At 44.4% G+C, this 16,538-nt stretch overlaps 1 protein-coding gene across 3 annotated transcripts in view; it reads left to right on the plus strand.

Moving 5' to 3' along the window:
- The window catches only part of PIP5K1B (phosphatidylinositol-4-phosphate 5-kinase type 1 beta), a 307,693-nt gene that overhangs the window by 133,857 nt on the left and 157,298 nt on the right, over window positions 1-16,538 (plus strand). For all 3 annotated transcript variants that reach the window (XM_080668561.1, XM_080668563.1, XM_080668562.1), the window contains exon 4: window positions 12,366-12,496. In XM_080668561.1, coding sequence (XP_080524687.1) covers window positions 12,366-12,496 — 131 coding nt within the window. The remainder of the gene's footprint in view (window positions 1-12,365; window positions 12,497-16,538) is intronic.

Below are 16,538 nucleotides of genomic sequence, written 5' to 3' on the forward strand. Positions count from 1 at the left end.
CATAAGCATTTTGTTATTCCTCCAAAACAGTGCTTAGCATTGACATATTATTTGAAACTGAAAACTCCCTTGGAAGCAAATGCAATACTCTAAGACAGTGGTCGGCAAACTGCGGCTCGCGAGCCACATGCGGCTCTTTGGCCCCTTGAGTGTGGCTCTTCCACAAAATACCACAGCCTAGGCCAGTCTATTTTAAAGAAGTGGCATTAGAAGAAGTTTAAGTTTAAAAATTTTGGCTCTCAAAAGAAATTTCAATCATTGTACTGTTGATATTTGGCTCCGTTGACTAATGAGTTTGCCGACCACTGCTCTATGACTGTGAAATTTGTTTTATGATTCTAGAAGGATGAAAACTCAATCCTTATTTTTATCTGTCGAATTTAAATTTGTATTTGTATCAAATAAATACTATTTTTATTTGAATATATAAACAAATGAAACCTTTTCCCTAGTGTGTAGGAATTAGTGTTAAGGATATTATGCTATGCCACATTTAGGAGGAATATCTCAGGCTACAAGGTAATATTTCTAGAAGGCTAATATAATAGCACTTGTAATCCTGTTCTATCTTAAATCAAAAACTTCATTTGCAGTTAATGGCATATCTTTTTTAAGGGCAATTAAATGTGCATAATTTTCCACTGCTGAATACTTGAGTACAGTATTTTCCTGTTAATGAGAAGTGTTTGCTTAATATGTTTTTCCATTTCAGTGAGAGGGTGTGCTTCACCCCCAATCATATAAGTAGGTGGAGATCATTTAAAAGAAACCACAAATCACCTTTTCTTTGTTCTGCCTTTTCTATCACATTTAGAGTATCAAATCTTCTTTCAAACAAGTGCATACAGTGGGATCTTGTTTAAAAGGCTGCTTAGTAATAAGGAAAATTAAATATAAAGTGGATCTTTCTTGGGCTTCTTTCAAGGTTGTTTAGTACCTAGTGGGTCAGAATGACCTTGTTTTGAGGCAATTTCACCATAGGTGATCCCTGCAGGCACAGGGGAGGACATCATTATAATGGTACTGAAGTATTCTTAATTTTTGAAAATGTAAATAGCTGAAGAAATTATATTAGAAAAGTAGTTGCCAGACATAAAAGTAACAGAATACCCCAAAGTCATTTATAAAATCACTCTTACTGGGAGAAGGGGGTAATCTTGTCTAGCTGCCATGTGAACAATGCCTGGAGAGAATAGTGGTAAAACTGGACCCAGGACAGTAAGTAGGAGACCAAATAGAATGGAGAAGGACAACATTGAAAGCATGGAGACCAGCATGTGCAGGCCAGGAATCACAAGGCAAGTGTAAGCGGGATGGTTTGGCTGAAGTTCTGAGTTTGTGTAGAAGTGATAGGATCTGTGGTATGGCCAACACAATAGACTTTCCACCAGAATTTGTGGCCCCTCTTCCATAGCAAAGCTATGAAGCCAGCCTTCCTAGCATCTTGGTGAGGCCGTGTGGCTCATCCTTGCTAATGAGCTGTGGGTGGATCTTAGAGGGTCTGGACAGTAAATGGATGACACACTAAAACTGGGGGATTTGAAAAGAGTTTTTAAAAGTCACTGTTTTTTGTTTTCGTTTTTCGTATGAACATAAACCACTTTATTATAATAACTTGCAGAACCTTCTATAAACTAGGCATATGCTTGTTCTCATGATCAATTGATCAGACCAACATCTTATAAGGCTGTTTAAGTATGGATTAAGGGAGAAGTTGCAAAACAGGAGGATTAGGTGCTGTTTGCAAAGATGTGGGAGAATTATAAGGAAACTACAAGTGATAGTTCAGTATCTTGGGTCAAAACGTTGGCCTGAGAGGTAAGAGAATGGTACAGTTTCTAGAACCCAAATAGAAGCTATTTGGAGAGGCTCACAAGAAAGGAGCTGTAACATTCAGAAGGACACACCGGTCTGAGTCAAACCCACCGGAAGAGAAGGAAAGGAGTAAACACCTGATGTCACTCTCAAACCTCCCTTTAATCCTGCTGTGGAGGTTCCCATTGGCCAAGCCCACCTGGAGGCCAGAGTTGGGCAGCCCTTTACTGTAGCTGCAGGGAGTGTCCCAGGACCCAGAGCAGCGTGGAGCGGGTTGCGGAGCAGATCTGGAGGAAAAGGAGTCCTGCATTGTGACTCCTTGTATGGGTGGTAAGAAGTGGGAAGTGGCGTCCTTCACCATTACTGCTTCTCCTGTCAGCAGCTGCACTTGGAGGACTTTGAGACCCTAGGGCAGCCTTGGGGGCCGGATCCGGCTGTTCTATCCGGTTCTCTTGCTCTCCCCTCCACTCCTTTACTTTGAATTTATATTAGTTCACACAAACAAGCCATCCATGCTTTTGTTCCGGCCCTCCGGTCCAGTTTAAGAACCCATTGTGGCCCTCGAGTCAAAAAGTTTGCCCACCCCTGCCCTAGGGGATACCACCACAAGCATGCAGGACGCCACCCACCAGAGAAAAGCACTCCAATCAGGGACCCCCACAGTGGGCTGTTCCTGCTTAAGAAATAAATGTGTTCAGGGTGTGCTTTTTACAGAAGTTAGCATTTGGTGATTTATTTATTGCAGTTAGCACTAGCAGGAATGGGATGTAGAAAATCTTGAAGAGCAAGGAATTTAGATTCATTTCTACAGAAAGCCCAAAAAACAGTGAAGGTTTTTAAGCTGGGAGATAATATTTTTTAAAAAGCCTGAAATGATGAGTCATGTGGCAGGTGGAATGGAACACAGTGAGCAGCTAACCGAAACCCCGTGTTCTGAGCAGGACCTGTGAATCAGTCTAGGACAGTATAAACTGAAAGGCTGGAAGAATTTTAATCACTTTGCAAGGTCAGATGCCAGCCTGAATTTGGGGAAGGAAGTGATCTAAGTCCAGCTGAGTGATCACCCAAGTCTATGAAGGAGCTGGGTTGTGAGATATGGAGACTGAAAAGGAATGTTGGAGAGTTGATATGTCAGGAGTAACGCCCATAGGGTGGAGTGTGGAGAGAGGGTCTGTCCATCATGTCCAGCCTAGGAAAGAGGGCTTCGGTGAGACCACTCCCTAGTGTGATATATGTTCACTGGAGCCTGAGGGGGGTGGGGGGCGGGTGCAATAGACAGTAGTATTTTCTGGGAAATTGGAAGAACGAGAGAATTGTCTGTCAGCTGCTCTGATCACCATCAGAGCAAGGTCAGGGGGAGTATGGGGTTGGGTACTGCTTGTTGATTCCCAGAATTTCAGGATAATGACCTGTAACCAGTTGAGGGCACAGAGATGGAGATTAGCTGATATGTGCTCATCTCTGAGGAACTACCAGCTAGGGATGTGTTCTCCCCGAAGGGTGAGGACACAGCTGCTGCTTGTAGGGACAGCTGCAGCTCTGTGACATCATCCCACAGAGAAAGAGGTGGATACACGTGGAGTGCCTGAGACATCTTAACTGTACTCTTCAAGTAAGACCTTTCCTGCTACCTTCAGCAGGCAGGCAGAAAAGAGAAAGAAGCCCCCAGCCCTTCCCACTGCTGGTGGCCAGCTTGTGTCAGGCCAGCTGTGGCAGTGGCAGGGAAGGGGAGATGGCTTCCCGCCCCGCCCCCCCACCTAGTATATTTAAAGTTTTTGCTTTAAATGGACTAGACAAACCAAATCCCTGCATGAGACCATTTTGAATGATCTGAGACTAGAAATGAGCAGAAGACCTTTTATTCTTGGAGTCACCAGAAAGGTCATAGACCTGCCCTAAATGTCATCCTAGAAAAGCGGATGATCTAAGCCCAAAATAAATTTAGAGGGACAATGGGAGACATAGTTGATCATGATTACACTTCATAGGAGTATAACAGTTACAGGGGATAAAAAGATGAACAAATCCCAAACATGCCTTTGTTATCCCTCAAAATGTCTTTATAAACATAGTAATAGTACCTTCATTGGAGGATATTTATTTTCTTACCTATAACACAAAATTTAGAAACTCTGAGAAGCACAAGCTTGAAAGCAAAAATCACCCAATATCACACTACCCAGAGATAATTATTGCAGTTAAATATATTTCCTTCCTGTCTTGTTTTCCTCTGTGGATGTGTATAAACACACTTGTGAATCTGTGTTCTTCACGTTTTATTTTATATCCTACTTTTTAAACTTACTATTTTTAAATATATAGAACATTTTAAAAATATGGTTCAAATGAAGCCATAATTTGACTGGAGCTTATTAAAAACGTTTGTCAAATATTTTAGAAATAGACTTGGACTTAATATATGAATCAATGATGCGAATGAGAAAAGAATAGTGAATTTAACGCCTAGGTTTAGATATTCCATCAAGTTGTAGGTAACATTCATATTATCAAATGAAACAGCCACTTGTTGAGACAGTTATCACAAATTTTCTTCTGGTTTTTCTGAAGCCATGTTTTCCCACCCTTGCAGTCACTCCTACATCTCCTCCAAAGGTTCTCTTTTCTCTGTCTAATCCCAAAACGTTGACCTTGCTCAGGGCCCTTTGAGAATGTTCCCCTCTCTCCTTAGGTTACTTACCCAGCACTTTGATTTTCAATACCATTTATATGCTGAAAACACTCGAGTTCAAAATTTCAGCCCAAACCTCCATTCTAATAAGCTCCAGACTTGTATCTTGACATCTCCATTTGGATGTCTTGTTGGCATCTCAAGTGGAACTCTTAATCTTCCCCTCAAAAATGTGTTCCTCCTTCAGTCTCCTCAACTTGGTAAAGCAACCTCAATCCTCTCACTTGCTCAAGGAAAACACCAGGAAACGTTTTAGTGCTTTTCTAGCCCTCATTTCTAGCTCATAGCAAGTCCTGTGTATCTCCTTGCAAAATACAGGTGTCCTCCCCAAAATGTACACACACTTAAACAGCTGATAGCTCAATTGTTGTTTCTTTCTTTTCAGATTTAACCCATTGGAATTAATAGTTATTCAAAGTGTGTATACATTTTTGGGACACCCTGTATATCTCACATTCAACTCTTCTGTCCATCTTCCTGTTCATTCCCCTACTCTCAGCCATCCACATCTCAATATGAACCACTGTCTCCTAACCGCTTTGCCTCATGGATTCTCTCCAATCTGTTCTCCACGCAATGGCCAAATTAGAATGCTGCTCCCTTATTGAAATACATCAAACCCTGAACATGGCCTGAAGCCCAGATCTAGATCTTCCTGCCTTTCCAGCCTCCTATTCTGATGTTCCCCCACCATAGCTGACCCACAGTGGTTTGCTTTCCGGTCCCTGAACTGCTGCTTCTCTCTGCCTCACAATCAATTCCCCTAACCTTCTAATGTGATTCTCAATTCCTTGAGGGCAAGGACTCTGGCCAGGTCAGTTCTGTATCCCAAGTTTGTGGAAGAATGCCTGGCATGTGATGGGTACACAGCCAGCCTTTGTTGATATGACCCATCTGTTGGCTCATACTCACCTTTCAAGTCTCAGCCTACATATCACTCCTCGGGTAGACCTCTCCTAACTCTGCCATTCTAAAGTGGATCTCCACCCTTGTGATCTCAGTTACATCCCCCTGTTGCTTACATCACTGACAACAAATGTCATTATGTATGTATATCTTTGTTTGTTTAATATCTCTTTCCCCCACAAGACTTAGACACTCCCATGAGAGCAAGGACAATGTTTTTTGTTTGTTTGTTTTGGCTCATGCTTTCCCTAACACCTGGCACAATGCCTACCTCACAGAAAATTCTCAGAATGAACAGCATCTGAGTGAATGGAGTTCTGAGGGGAGCTCTTCTCTTTGTTTGGGGCAACACTGGAAAAAAATGCCGGAGTCAATCTTGAAATAGAGGAGTGTGGTGCACAGAATAATGGAGCCCAAAGATGTCTGTGTCCTAATCCCTAGAACCTGTGACTATATTACCTCACATGGTTAAAGGGAATTTGCAGGTGTATTCAGTTAAGGATCTCAAGATGGAGAGATTATCCAGGATGATCCAGGTGGGCCCAATGTAATCACAAGGGTCTGTATAAGAGGGAGGCAGGAAGGTCAGAGGTGTGTCCATGAAAGCAGAGCTGAGAGAGAGAAAAAGAGAAGGAGAGATCGAAAGAGGTTAAGAGAGAGCGAGACAGATTTGAAGATGCTGCTGGCCTTGAAGGTGGAAGAAGGGGCCGCAAGCCCAGAAATGCGGCCGGCCTCTAGAAGCTTGAAAAGGCGAAGGAATGGGTCCTTCTCCAGAACCTCCAAAAGAATCCGCCCTGCCAGCACCTCGATTTTAGGACCTCCTACCTCCCAAACTGTAAGATAATAAGTGCATGTTGTTGGAAGACACTAAGTAATCTGTTACTGCAGCCTTAAGAAACTAATACAAGGAGGGACCAGAGAAAGGGTTCAAGGAACCTGAAGGCGAGATGTGGTCTTACATCTTTTTTAGAAGGATTAGGCTTGCCTACCGGCAAACTATCTCGTTTCCATAATCCTACAACCAGTTTCATGCCGTCGATTCCTCTTTCTTTTTCCCGAAGTTCCATCCTTGGGACAAATAAGAAGTCTATGCCTTCTTTCTTGAGTATAAGTTCAGAGACAGGAGGGAGAACCTGGAGCTGGACTTGAGCCATGGAAATGTGGGACAGGGGTGGGTGTTCCCTGGCTGGACAAGGATTGCCTTCTCTTGCTTTTAAGAGGTGTCACCGAACCCCTTTTTATGGCCTCGTCTAAGGTGCCTTGTCAATGGACTTCTCTAATTTAGAATTAGATTCTCTAGACCTGTGGTTTGGGGAAAATGAACTTTCTGAGAAAAAGATAAAACATTAGATCCCCTTTTGGAGAAAGTACACACAAGCAGAAATTTTCATGTGCAGTTATTAGGGGTTCATGGACTTGGAAGTTCAAAGGATAGAGGTGACTAAGCAGGATGGATTGATCGTGGCCATTTCAGGTGATGTCAACAAGTGTTTATAAAAAGAAACAAACATCTTTTTTTATATTGTATGCAGGAGTCAGTGTGAGGTAGGGAGGAAGTAATATGATAAGATGGGCCTCCGTGCTGAGCTAAGGGGTTTGTTCTTAATGCTGCAGGGAATACCAGGGACCAGAGGGTTTCAAGCAAGGTAGTGACACAATTATATCTTTACTTTTGAAATATGCCACTCTGGCAGCATACCTATTGGCTTATTATAATCTCATAATTAGGGGTGAAACACCTTAGGGGTGAAAAATGCTATTGATGTGAAATATTGTAATACTTCCTTTTACAGCCAGTGTTATCAGATGGCATATTAAGTGATCTAATTTCATAGACATTGTGCTGTAGAAAGCAGTTTCCTGTAACCAACGTAAGGTCATTAAACTCTGACTTTTGTCAGGATCATTGCTTCCCTAATAGCGGGTGTATGTAGACGTTTAGTCTTCTTGTTACAATCATCATCATTTCCTAGTTCAGGTACTTCTCAGCTTCAATCAGATTCATCTCCAGCCGAGAAAATTCCGACAGCTGAAACAGTGTGCAGTGGGAGAGCACTGACCTGGTCAGAGGCCTCCCAGGTCAGAGGACCATTCCCGGCTCTTTCACACACCAGAGAAGGAAATTTAGATCAAGTTAATCTCCCAAAGCCACAGTTGTTGTTTTTTTTATCATAAAATGGACATTATAAACCCTACTTCTGTAACAACTGTGATGATCAAATGCAATCATTAAAAAATATAGTGCTTTGAAAAATAAATTACATTACAGACATGTAAGCTGACATTCATTTTCCTCTTAGAATTACCATCATCCCTGAACAAGTTTGGGTTAGGAAAGAGGATCTATGGAAGTAAATGTTTATGATTTGCTTTTGTAATATTACATGGTTTTTCTCTTGAAGTATCAAATGTTTTAGAGGTTTTTCTAATATCCACGCTTGTTGCTTCCATTTAGCCCTTGAAAAATCCTGAATCAAAAATAAACTGTTTTGCTATGTTCTGAAATCTAGCCCTATATATTATAAAGGAGTCAAAGGACCCCTTTGGGAAGATAGCCCGGTCTGTTCTCTGAGAGTCTACGCAAAGCCGTGCAGAGAAAATTGGAAGGGCTGAGCGTGTGTGTGAAGCTGTTGACTCGCTAAGGACTTGCTGGCCTGCTGGTAGGTGTCCCTGAGAAAGGAGAAGAGGGCTAATGGCTCAGAGTTTGCAGGGAAAGAACTACTGGTTCTAAAGGAGCAGCCACCTGCAGTGCGCAGAAGGTTCTTGGTCATCATCATGACTTACTAATCTGCTAATCAGACACACTCCGGGCGGTGGTTCGGTTTTAGTTATAAGGCACGTCTTGCTCAGGAGAGGCTGTGGTAGGAAATACTGCAGCCTCGCCCACCTGTCCGCCGCAGGGACATGTCAGGTGATGGGACCTTTACTCCTGTGACTCAAGAAACCACATGCACAATGAACACAACCAGACATTGCCTTAAAGTAGGCAAGATGCTTTTTAATTACGCCCACATGCATCAATGCTCAATCATTTACTTCTACACAGAGACGGGACATGGAAACCTCTAGGTGCCGTTCCTCCAGTGGCAGCGAAATACCTCCCTGTGTTTATATCTCCCCGTGTTACTAGCAGTGATATTAACAGTGGTGTTCATGCTGCTTTACCAAGTGGCTTGCAAGTTTTCCTTGGACTTCCCTGTGGTTGCATATGATTCGAATCAAATAAAATATTTTTATCCCTACTTCATCAAAAGGAATGGCTTCACCAAGCTGCTACCTTTGCTGAGGTCAAGCAGCCAGACTTTAAGGAGAACTTCCGACTTTGATTCTAGGCTCATTTTGAAAAACAAACATAAGACAACAAAACGATGTGTAAACATCGTGGGGCTTTGCATCCAGACTCCACTACACACTAGCAATGCAAATGGGGCAAGTCACTTAACCTTGCTGGCCTTAAATCTCCCACCTGTAACATGGTGTGGTAGTTACTAATTGGCAAGGTCCTTGAAAGGGTTAAGTGAGTTCAGAGGTTCTGACAGGCTACAGTGCTCCTGTGTATAACTTGAACTCCAGAGCCAAACTCCTCAGGTCTGAGTCCCACCTCCACCTCTGCACTGTGTGACCTAGTATAAGTGACTAACCCTCTCTGAGTCAGTAAAATGGAGATGATAATAGTACCTACTTCATAGGGTCATTGTGAGGATAAAAGAGTTCATATAACCAAAAGCACTTAAAACAGTGCCTGCCCCTTAGTAAACATTGTATAAGTATGTGCTATGATTGTGATAGATTGTGATAATAATTGTGGATATCCATCAAGTGTCCAGCACAAATGGTTGATCAAAAAAGATTAACTTTTTTTGCAGTTTCTATTACTTCTCCCATTAGAGCACTTGAATTTTAAGAAGCCAGAAGGGAAAAGCAATTGTATTACAAGTCTGTTTTTTGTTTTAACTAGACAGATGTCAACAGGGTCCTTTCCAAAATCTTATTCCTTCCGGGACTCAGAATCTGATCTTATGCCACAGGAGAAAGGCGGTCTTCTTTCTCAGTGCCCCTTAAAGCAAGAACAGATCTCTGACCCTCACCCCACACCTTCTCATTGAGAAATTCTGGGGCTGCACCCACCGGTCTGGTTTTGGTTTTGGTTTGTTTTTCAATGCCCATTGACTTTTTTTTGTAAGTCTCTTTTTTAGAGTCGTGTAAGTTAACAGAAAAATGGAGAGGAAGGTACAGAGATTTCCCATCTACCTCCTGCACATGCAGACTCCTCCACTATCAACACCCCCCCACCCAAAAGAGTGCATTGGTTACAATTGATGAACCTGCGTGAACACATCATCATCACCCAAAGTCCCTACTTTACAGTATGGTTCGCTCCTGGGTTGTACATTCTGTGGGTTCAGACCAATGTATAATGATATGTATCCACCATTATAGCATCACACAGAGTATTTTCCTGGCCCTGAAAATCCTCTCTGTTCTGCCTAATCATCCTTCCCCTCCCCCTTGGCAACCACTGATCTTTTTACTGTCTCCATGGTTTTGCCTTCCATCTGTTTTAACAAGCGTTCCAGTGAGTCTCATGTTTTCTAAAGTTTGAAAACACAAGATATAGACTCCTACAACCTTGACTACTTTCTATTGCTGGGGTGGGCCAGGGAGGTGGGCAGGGGGCCATCAACAAAGACTTGGCTACTCCATCTGTTTGACAGGTGTTTCAGCCCAAGAAGTGTTAAATGACTGAATTAAGCAGAAATAGAGAGTCAGGTGGGGCGTGGGGGGTGGGGGGGAAGCAAGCTTGGAGAGCATGTGAGGCTATTGATAGGTCTGGAACAGAACGTTTTGGAGTTGGGTCGTCTGGAAAGTACTGATGTCACATCTTGTGCTGTATTGCTGGAGTGATGGATAGGAGGAGAGATGCCTTTTGAATTTTTATGAGAGCTTAAAATGAAAATCATGTCAGCCTTCAGAAGTCAGAGCTGTTGGTACAAAAGGTCACCAATGCCAAGTGGTGGCATGGCAGAGCTCAGCGAGGGAGTATTAAAATAGCAAACTTTTTTCTTTTGTTTTCTTTTTTTTTTTTTTTTAAGCACCAGTTGCACTATGGTTTGAGTCTCAGTCTTTTGCCATCTTGCTGCCCTCAGGATCTTAAGTAAAAAGACAAGTGAAAAGAGAAAACCACCAAGACAGTTTTCCATCTCCTGCAGGGAGGAGGGTAGTAGTCGGTTGTTGTCCTCAGACTAAGGGCTATGGAATATTTGCAGTGGAGGAAGCAAAGCAATTAAATGGTGACTTCATGGGAAAGTGATAGTGGGGTGACTAAGCAGGACAGATTGATCATGGCCATTTCAGGTGACGTCAGCAAGTGTTTATTGGGGACCGAAGCCCTGTGCTAGATGTGGTTTGTCTGGGGTTCAACCTTGGGTGACTGAGGCTTCTAGTGCCTTAGAAAAAGAAACCAGTCTTGGCGGTGGGGTGGGAAGGTTGTAAGATACTAGTTTTGGTTTGTATATGCTGGATGTGTGGTGGTAGAACAGTATCCAAATAGGCTTACAGGGCCTGAGAGTTATATGCATTGAGATAGTTTTTGAAGCCATTAAGAAAGGATTGATTATCTATATAATTAAGGAAATCTGAGGGTCATTAATCAAATCTTTAGGGAAGCTGCAATTATAGCAAATATAATATGTCAGTGAAGGAATGAGCCCACCGGAAAAGGTAAAAGTTGTCCCAAGACCATGTTCTATCATAGAATTCAAGAGGATACATTTTTTTTTCAAGAAGAGAGATAGGTTCTTTGTTAAAAGTGTGACGAAATAAAAACAAATAAAGCACGTGTGGGGGGTGTTGCTAAGTAAAAATGTTAACTCAAAAAGAAAGTATTGTTTTACAAAATAGATGATTTCTGTTATATTCACTAGAGTCAAGGTTTCTTAACCTCAGCACTGTTGATGGTTGGGCTGGATAATTCCTTGTGATGAAAAGCTGTTCTGTGCATTGTAGCATGTTTAGTAACATTCCTGGCCTCTACCCACTGGATGCCAGTAGTAAAACTACCATCACCAGTTATGACAACCAGAAAACGTCTTCAGACAATGCCAGATATTCTTGGTTGAGAACCACTGATTTAAGTATTAATTTAGCTCCTTCTGTGTACATAGTATTACATTAGGCACTGCAAGGCATAGAAATATGATACATTTTCACCATTAAGAAGAATGCATTCAAATTGATTTATTCTTCTATATCTCCGATTATGTTGATTACAACTATATATACAAATTATTCATATACACACATGTATATATACATATGTGACAATAATTCCCCACGTTAACATTATGTCAATTTAATTATGGAATGATACTGGAAAAGTGGTACTTTGGAAAGACTGGTGACCCAGTGCTGTGTGTTTTATCACAGATCAGTGTAGGAAATTTTGATTGTGGATCCATATCAATGGCAATATTAGTAAGCAGTTCCCAAATTAAGTTTTGCGTATTCCTAGAACTCAAATTACTTCTTTGTTCTCTCATTTTTTATGAAGATGAAATATTCTTCCTGACCCATAGGTACAGTATAGAACTCCTGAATTTAAAAAAAATATGAGTGTACCATTTATCTTTTGGTAGAAATTATGGTGCTACCTACTGAAAGTGTTCTGGCAAGTTTCAAAGTTCTCAATAAAAGAAAGATGGAGATTTGGGACTATAATTTGACTTTTAAAATATTGGTAGGAAGGATTACCACAAAAGTAATTTCATGACAAGAAAAGTCCTTGGTGTTTGGAATAAGCTCTCCATCAAAAGAAGCAGCCTGTCGTCTCTCCAAGCCTAGCTTCCTCATTGCCTAGGAGCAAAAAAGAAAACCTCACTCCTTTATTCGCTGCTGGTAACACTGAACAAGGCCCCGACTATTGAGGCTAATCCCGGGACCCGTGTTTGCTTTGCAGACTGCATCATCTGCCATCAAAGGTGCTATCCAGCTGGGAATAGGATACACAGTGGGTAACCTCACTTCCAAACCAGACCGAGATGTTCTTATGCAAGACTTCTACGTGGTGGAAAGTGTGTTCCTGCCCAGGTAAGATTTATTTTGTGTGTGATATTCTCATGCTAAAGAACCCTCCTTGGGACACCGCACATTGAAGACTTTGCCAGTGCACGTGTAATGCAGCGCAGACTCAACGCAGCCCAACTGATGGTTGCTTTCTGTTGCATCAGGTGGCGTGTATTTTCTCTATGGAGATGGGAAACAGGTTTCCTCCTATGGGCTAGTTGTCGTTAGCTGTGATATTGCCTGAAGGACCTTATGGAGAAAGACTGAGATTCAGTGGGAAAGAGTGCAGTCATTACAGAGTAATGTCTGCGTAGGTTTAGAATAAGAGGACGTCCAAGAAGCAGCAGCTGGCACCAGGTTCTTGTTATCCCTAATTTAAAAGGGGGGCTGGGAGGACCCACAATTAGGCATGCATCTGCATTCACTCATTTAGCTCCTTTTTTAACTTAACTCGTTCCACTTAATTTTCCTCAAGAAAACTTAGGAGAACCCCAATATTTTGATACCGTATTTGCAAAAACACCCACATTACCCATACATGCTACCTTAACTTAATTGTATTGGGGGAGGGGATAATCAATTCAGCAAATAAATCTGAGTTTGGATGATGGTGATGGTTGTACAACAATGTTAATGTACTGAATGCCACAGCACTGTGCACATGAAAATGGTTACAATAGCAAGCTTTATATTGTGTCTGCTCTACCAAAATAAAGTAAATAAACCAAAAATTTAAGTCCAGTACTAGCTTAGTCTAGGAAGAGAAGTAATCATTATTAAATAGGAAATGTCACCACTACTGACAGGATTTTTTATATAAATATTGGATTCTAGATACAGCATATTTTCCTATTATAATGTTTCTGCTTTTACCTAAATATGTCTTACTCATGGTCTAGCAAATAAATTTGTTTTGGGGATTGGAGGTAATTATTTTGTCTTTGGGTCTATGGGGATTGACTTGTCAGACACATTTATTTTTTTAAAATGTGTTTCTTCAAAATAAGCCACTTTTGTTATTAATTATTACTGGACTTGTATGAGAATGACTGGCTGACACTTCACCTCTCAGTGTTCTCATTACCTTACTTTTTTTTTAAATATATTTTATTGATTTTTTACAGAGAGGAAGGAAGAGGGATAGAGAGCTAGAAACATCGATGAGAGAGAAACATCGATCAGCTGCCTCTTGCACACCTCCTACTGGGGATGTGCCCGCAACCAAGTTACGTGCCCTTGACCGGAATCGAACCTGGGACCCTTCAGTCCGCAGGCTGACACGCTATCCACTGAGCCAAACCAGTATTGGCTCATTACCTTACTTTTAAAAAAAAAATGCCCAGCCAACGTGGCTCAGTGGTTGGGTACCAACCTATGAACCAGGAGGTCACGGTTCGATTCCAGGTTAGGGCACATGCCCAGGTTGTGGGCTCAATCCCCATTGTGGGGTGTGCAGGGGGCAGCCTATCGATGATTTCTTCTCATCATTGATGTTTCTCTCTCCCTCCCTCTCCCTTCCTCTCTGAAATCAGTAAAAATGTATATATTTTTAAAAATCTCCAGAGGAGTGCTACTTACATTCATATGTATGTCCAGGAGTCAACTGGCTGGAAGTAAAGCCAGTAGGTGACTGCCCACCTAATCACTAAGGGGCCCCCCCAAATGCCCTCCCCTGCAGGCCTGGGGAATAAATACTGAAAGTCAGGTATGAATCCAGACAGACTCATTTTCCTTCAATGCTCTTGGTTGAGGAATAACGTTGATCAAAATTTTTGAAGTTTGCTTTCTAGGGTCCCTTAGCAGGTACGAGAACTAGTTTCCATACAGAAAATGGACAACCCCAAGGCCTAAGATATAATCCTGTTTGCTTGTGGCACTACTCTTCTTTCTAGAGCTAGAAATTGTTCCATGTTTTTGTTTTTAACAGTCTGTTTATCACTCCAAAAAACAATGCATTAACTACATACTTTTATATAACTTCAGGAGGTCATGAGTTTACCTTAACATTTTGGTATGATCTGTTAGCCTCACCCTATCTAATAAAAGAGTAATATGCAAATTGACCGTAACTCCAACACACAAGATGGCCACACCCATGTGGTCAAAGATGCCTGCCCCCATGTGGACACAAGATGGCCGCCACAAGATGGCCTGCAGGGGAGGGCAGTTGTGGGCGATCAGGCCAGCAGAGGAGGGCAGTTGGGGGGGACCAGGCCTACAGGGGAGGGCAGTTGTGGGGGACCAGGCCTGCAGGGGAGGATAGTTGGGAGGGACCAGGCCTGCAGGGGAAGGCAGTGGGGGGCAACCAGGCCTGCAGGGGAGGGAAGTTGGGAGGGACCAGGCCTGCAGGGGAGGACAGTTGGGGGAGACCAGGCCTGCAGGGGAGGGCAGTTGGGAGGGACCAGGCCTGCAGGGGAGGGCAGTTGGGAGGGACCAGGCCTGCAGGGGAGGGCATTTGGGGGGGACCAGGTCTGCAGGAGAGGGCAGTTGTGGGGGACCAGGCCTGCAGGGGAGGATAGTTGGGAGGGACCAGGCCTGCAGGGGAAGGCAGTGGGGGGCGACCAGGCCTGCAGGGGAGGGCAGTTGGGGGTGACCAGGCCAGCAGAGGAGGGCAGTAGGGTGAGATCAGGCCAGCAGGGGAGGACAGTTGGGGGAGACCAGGCCTGCAGGGGAGGGCAGTTGGGAGGGACCAGGCCTGCAGGGGAGGGCAGTTGGGAGGGACCAGGCCTGCAGGGGAGGGCAGTTGGAGGGGACCAGGCCTGCAGGGGAGGGCATTTGGGGGGGACCAGGTCTGCAGGAGAGGGCAGTTGTGGGCGATCAGGCCAGCAGGGGAGGGCAGTTAGGGGTGACTGGGCCAGCAGAGAAGGGCAGTCGGGGGAGACCAGGCCAGCAGGGGAGGGCAGTTGGGGGGGACCAGGCCTGCAATGGAGGGCACTTGGAGGGACCAGGCTTGCAGGGGAGGACAGTTGCAGGGAACCCAGGCCTGCAGGGGAGGGCAGTTGGAGGGGACCAGGCCTGCAGGGGAGGGCAGTTGGGGGAGACCAGGCCAGCAGGGGAGGGCAGTTGGGGGGAACTAGGCCTGCCGGGTAGGGCAGTTGAAGGGGACCAGGCCTGCAAGGGAGGGCAGTTGGGGGGAACCAGGCCTGCAGGAGCAGACAGTTAGGGGTGACCATGCCGGCAGGGGAGGGCAGTTAGGGGTGACCAGGCCGGCAGGGGAGGGCAGTTGAGGGGAACCCGGCCTGCAGGGGAGGGCAATTGGGGGGAACCAGGCCCGCAGGGGAGGGTAGTTGGGGGGAACCAGGCCTGCAGGGGAGGGCAGTTGGGGGGGACCAGGCCGGCAGGGGAGGGCAGTTAGGGGCAATTGGGCTGGCAGGGGAGCAGTTTGGCGTCGATCAGGCTGGCAGGGAAGTGGTTAGGGGGTGATCAGGCTGGCAGGTATAAGTGGTTAGGGGCAATCAGGCTGGCAGGTATAAGTGGTTAGGGGCAATCAGGCAGGCAGGCAGGCAGGCAGGCAAACAGTTGGGAGCCAGCAGTTCTGGATTGTGAGAGGGATGTCCGACTGCCCATTTAGGCCCCATCCCAGTGGATTGGACCTAAACGGGCAGTCGGACATCCCTAAGGAGTTCCAGATTGGAGAGGGTGCAGCCTGGCCTGAGGGACACCCTCTCCCCCTCCCCCCGTGCATGAATTTCATGCACCGGGCCTCTAGTAATTCCTATAAATGTGTTCTCAGGATGTTCGAGCTCTCATGGTCTTCCAGGGCCTTTTCCCAGACACGTCAGTCTTATTTTTTTCTTCAGCTACAAAGAACAAGGGTAGCAGAGGCCTTTTGTGAGAGCTTGGCTGGCAGTGAGTTCAGGGTGGTGGGAGCAGATAGCTGAAGATGGTTCATAAAGAAGGGCAGGGTGCTCCATCCTTGCTGATCTCTTCTCCTCACGGTGTCCAATCAACAGAGCCAATCATTGCCAGGCACTGGGGAAAGCATGGGCCAACATGTGGTCCCCAGACCTGCAGTATCAGCATCACTTGGAACTTGTTAGAGATGCAGGTTCCTGGGCTCCACCCC

Source organism: Plecotus auritus, assembly GCF_963455305.1.
Source record: "Plecotus auritus genome assembly, chromosome: 5".
NCBI lineage: Eukaryota > Metazoa > Chordata > Mammalia > Chiroptera > Vespertilionidae > Plecotus > Plecotus auritus.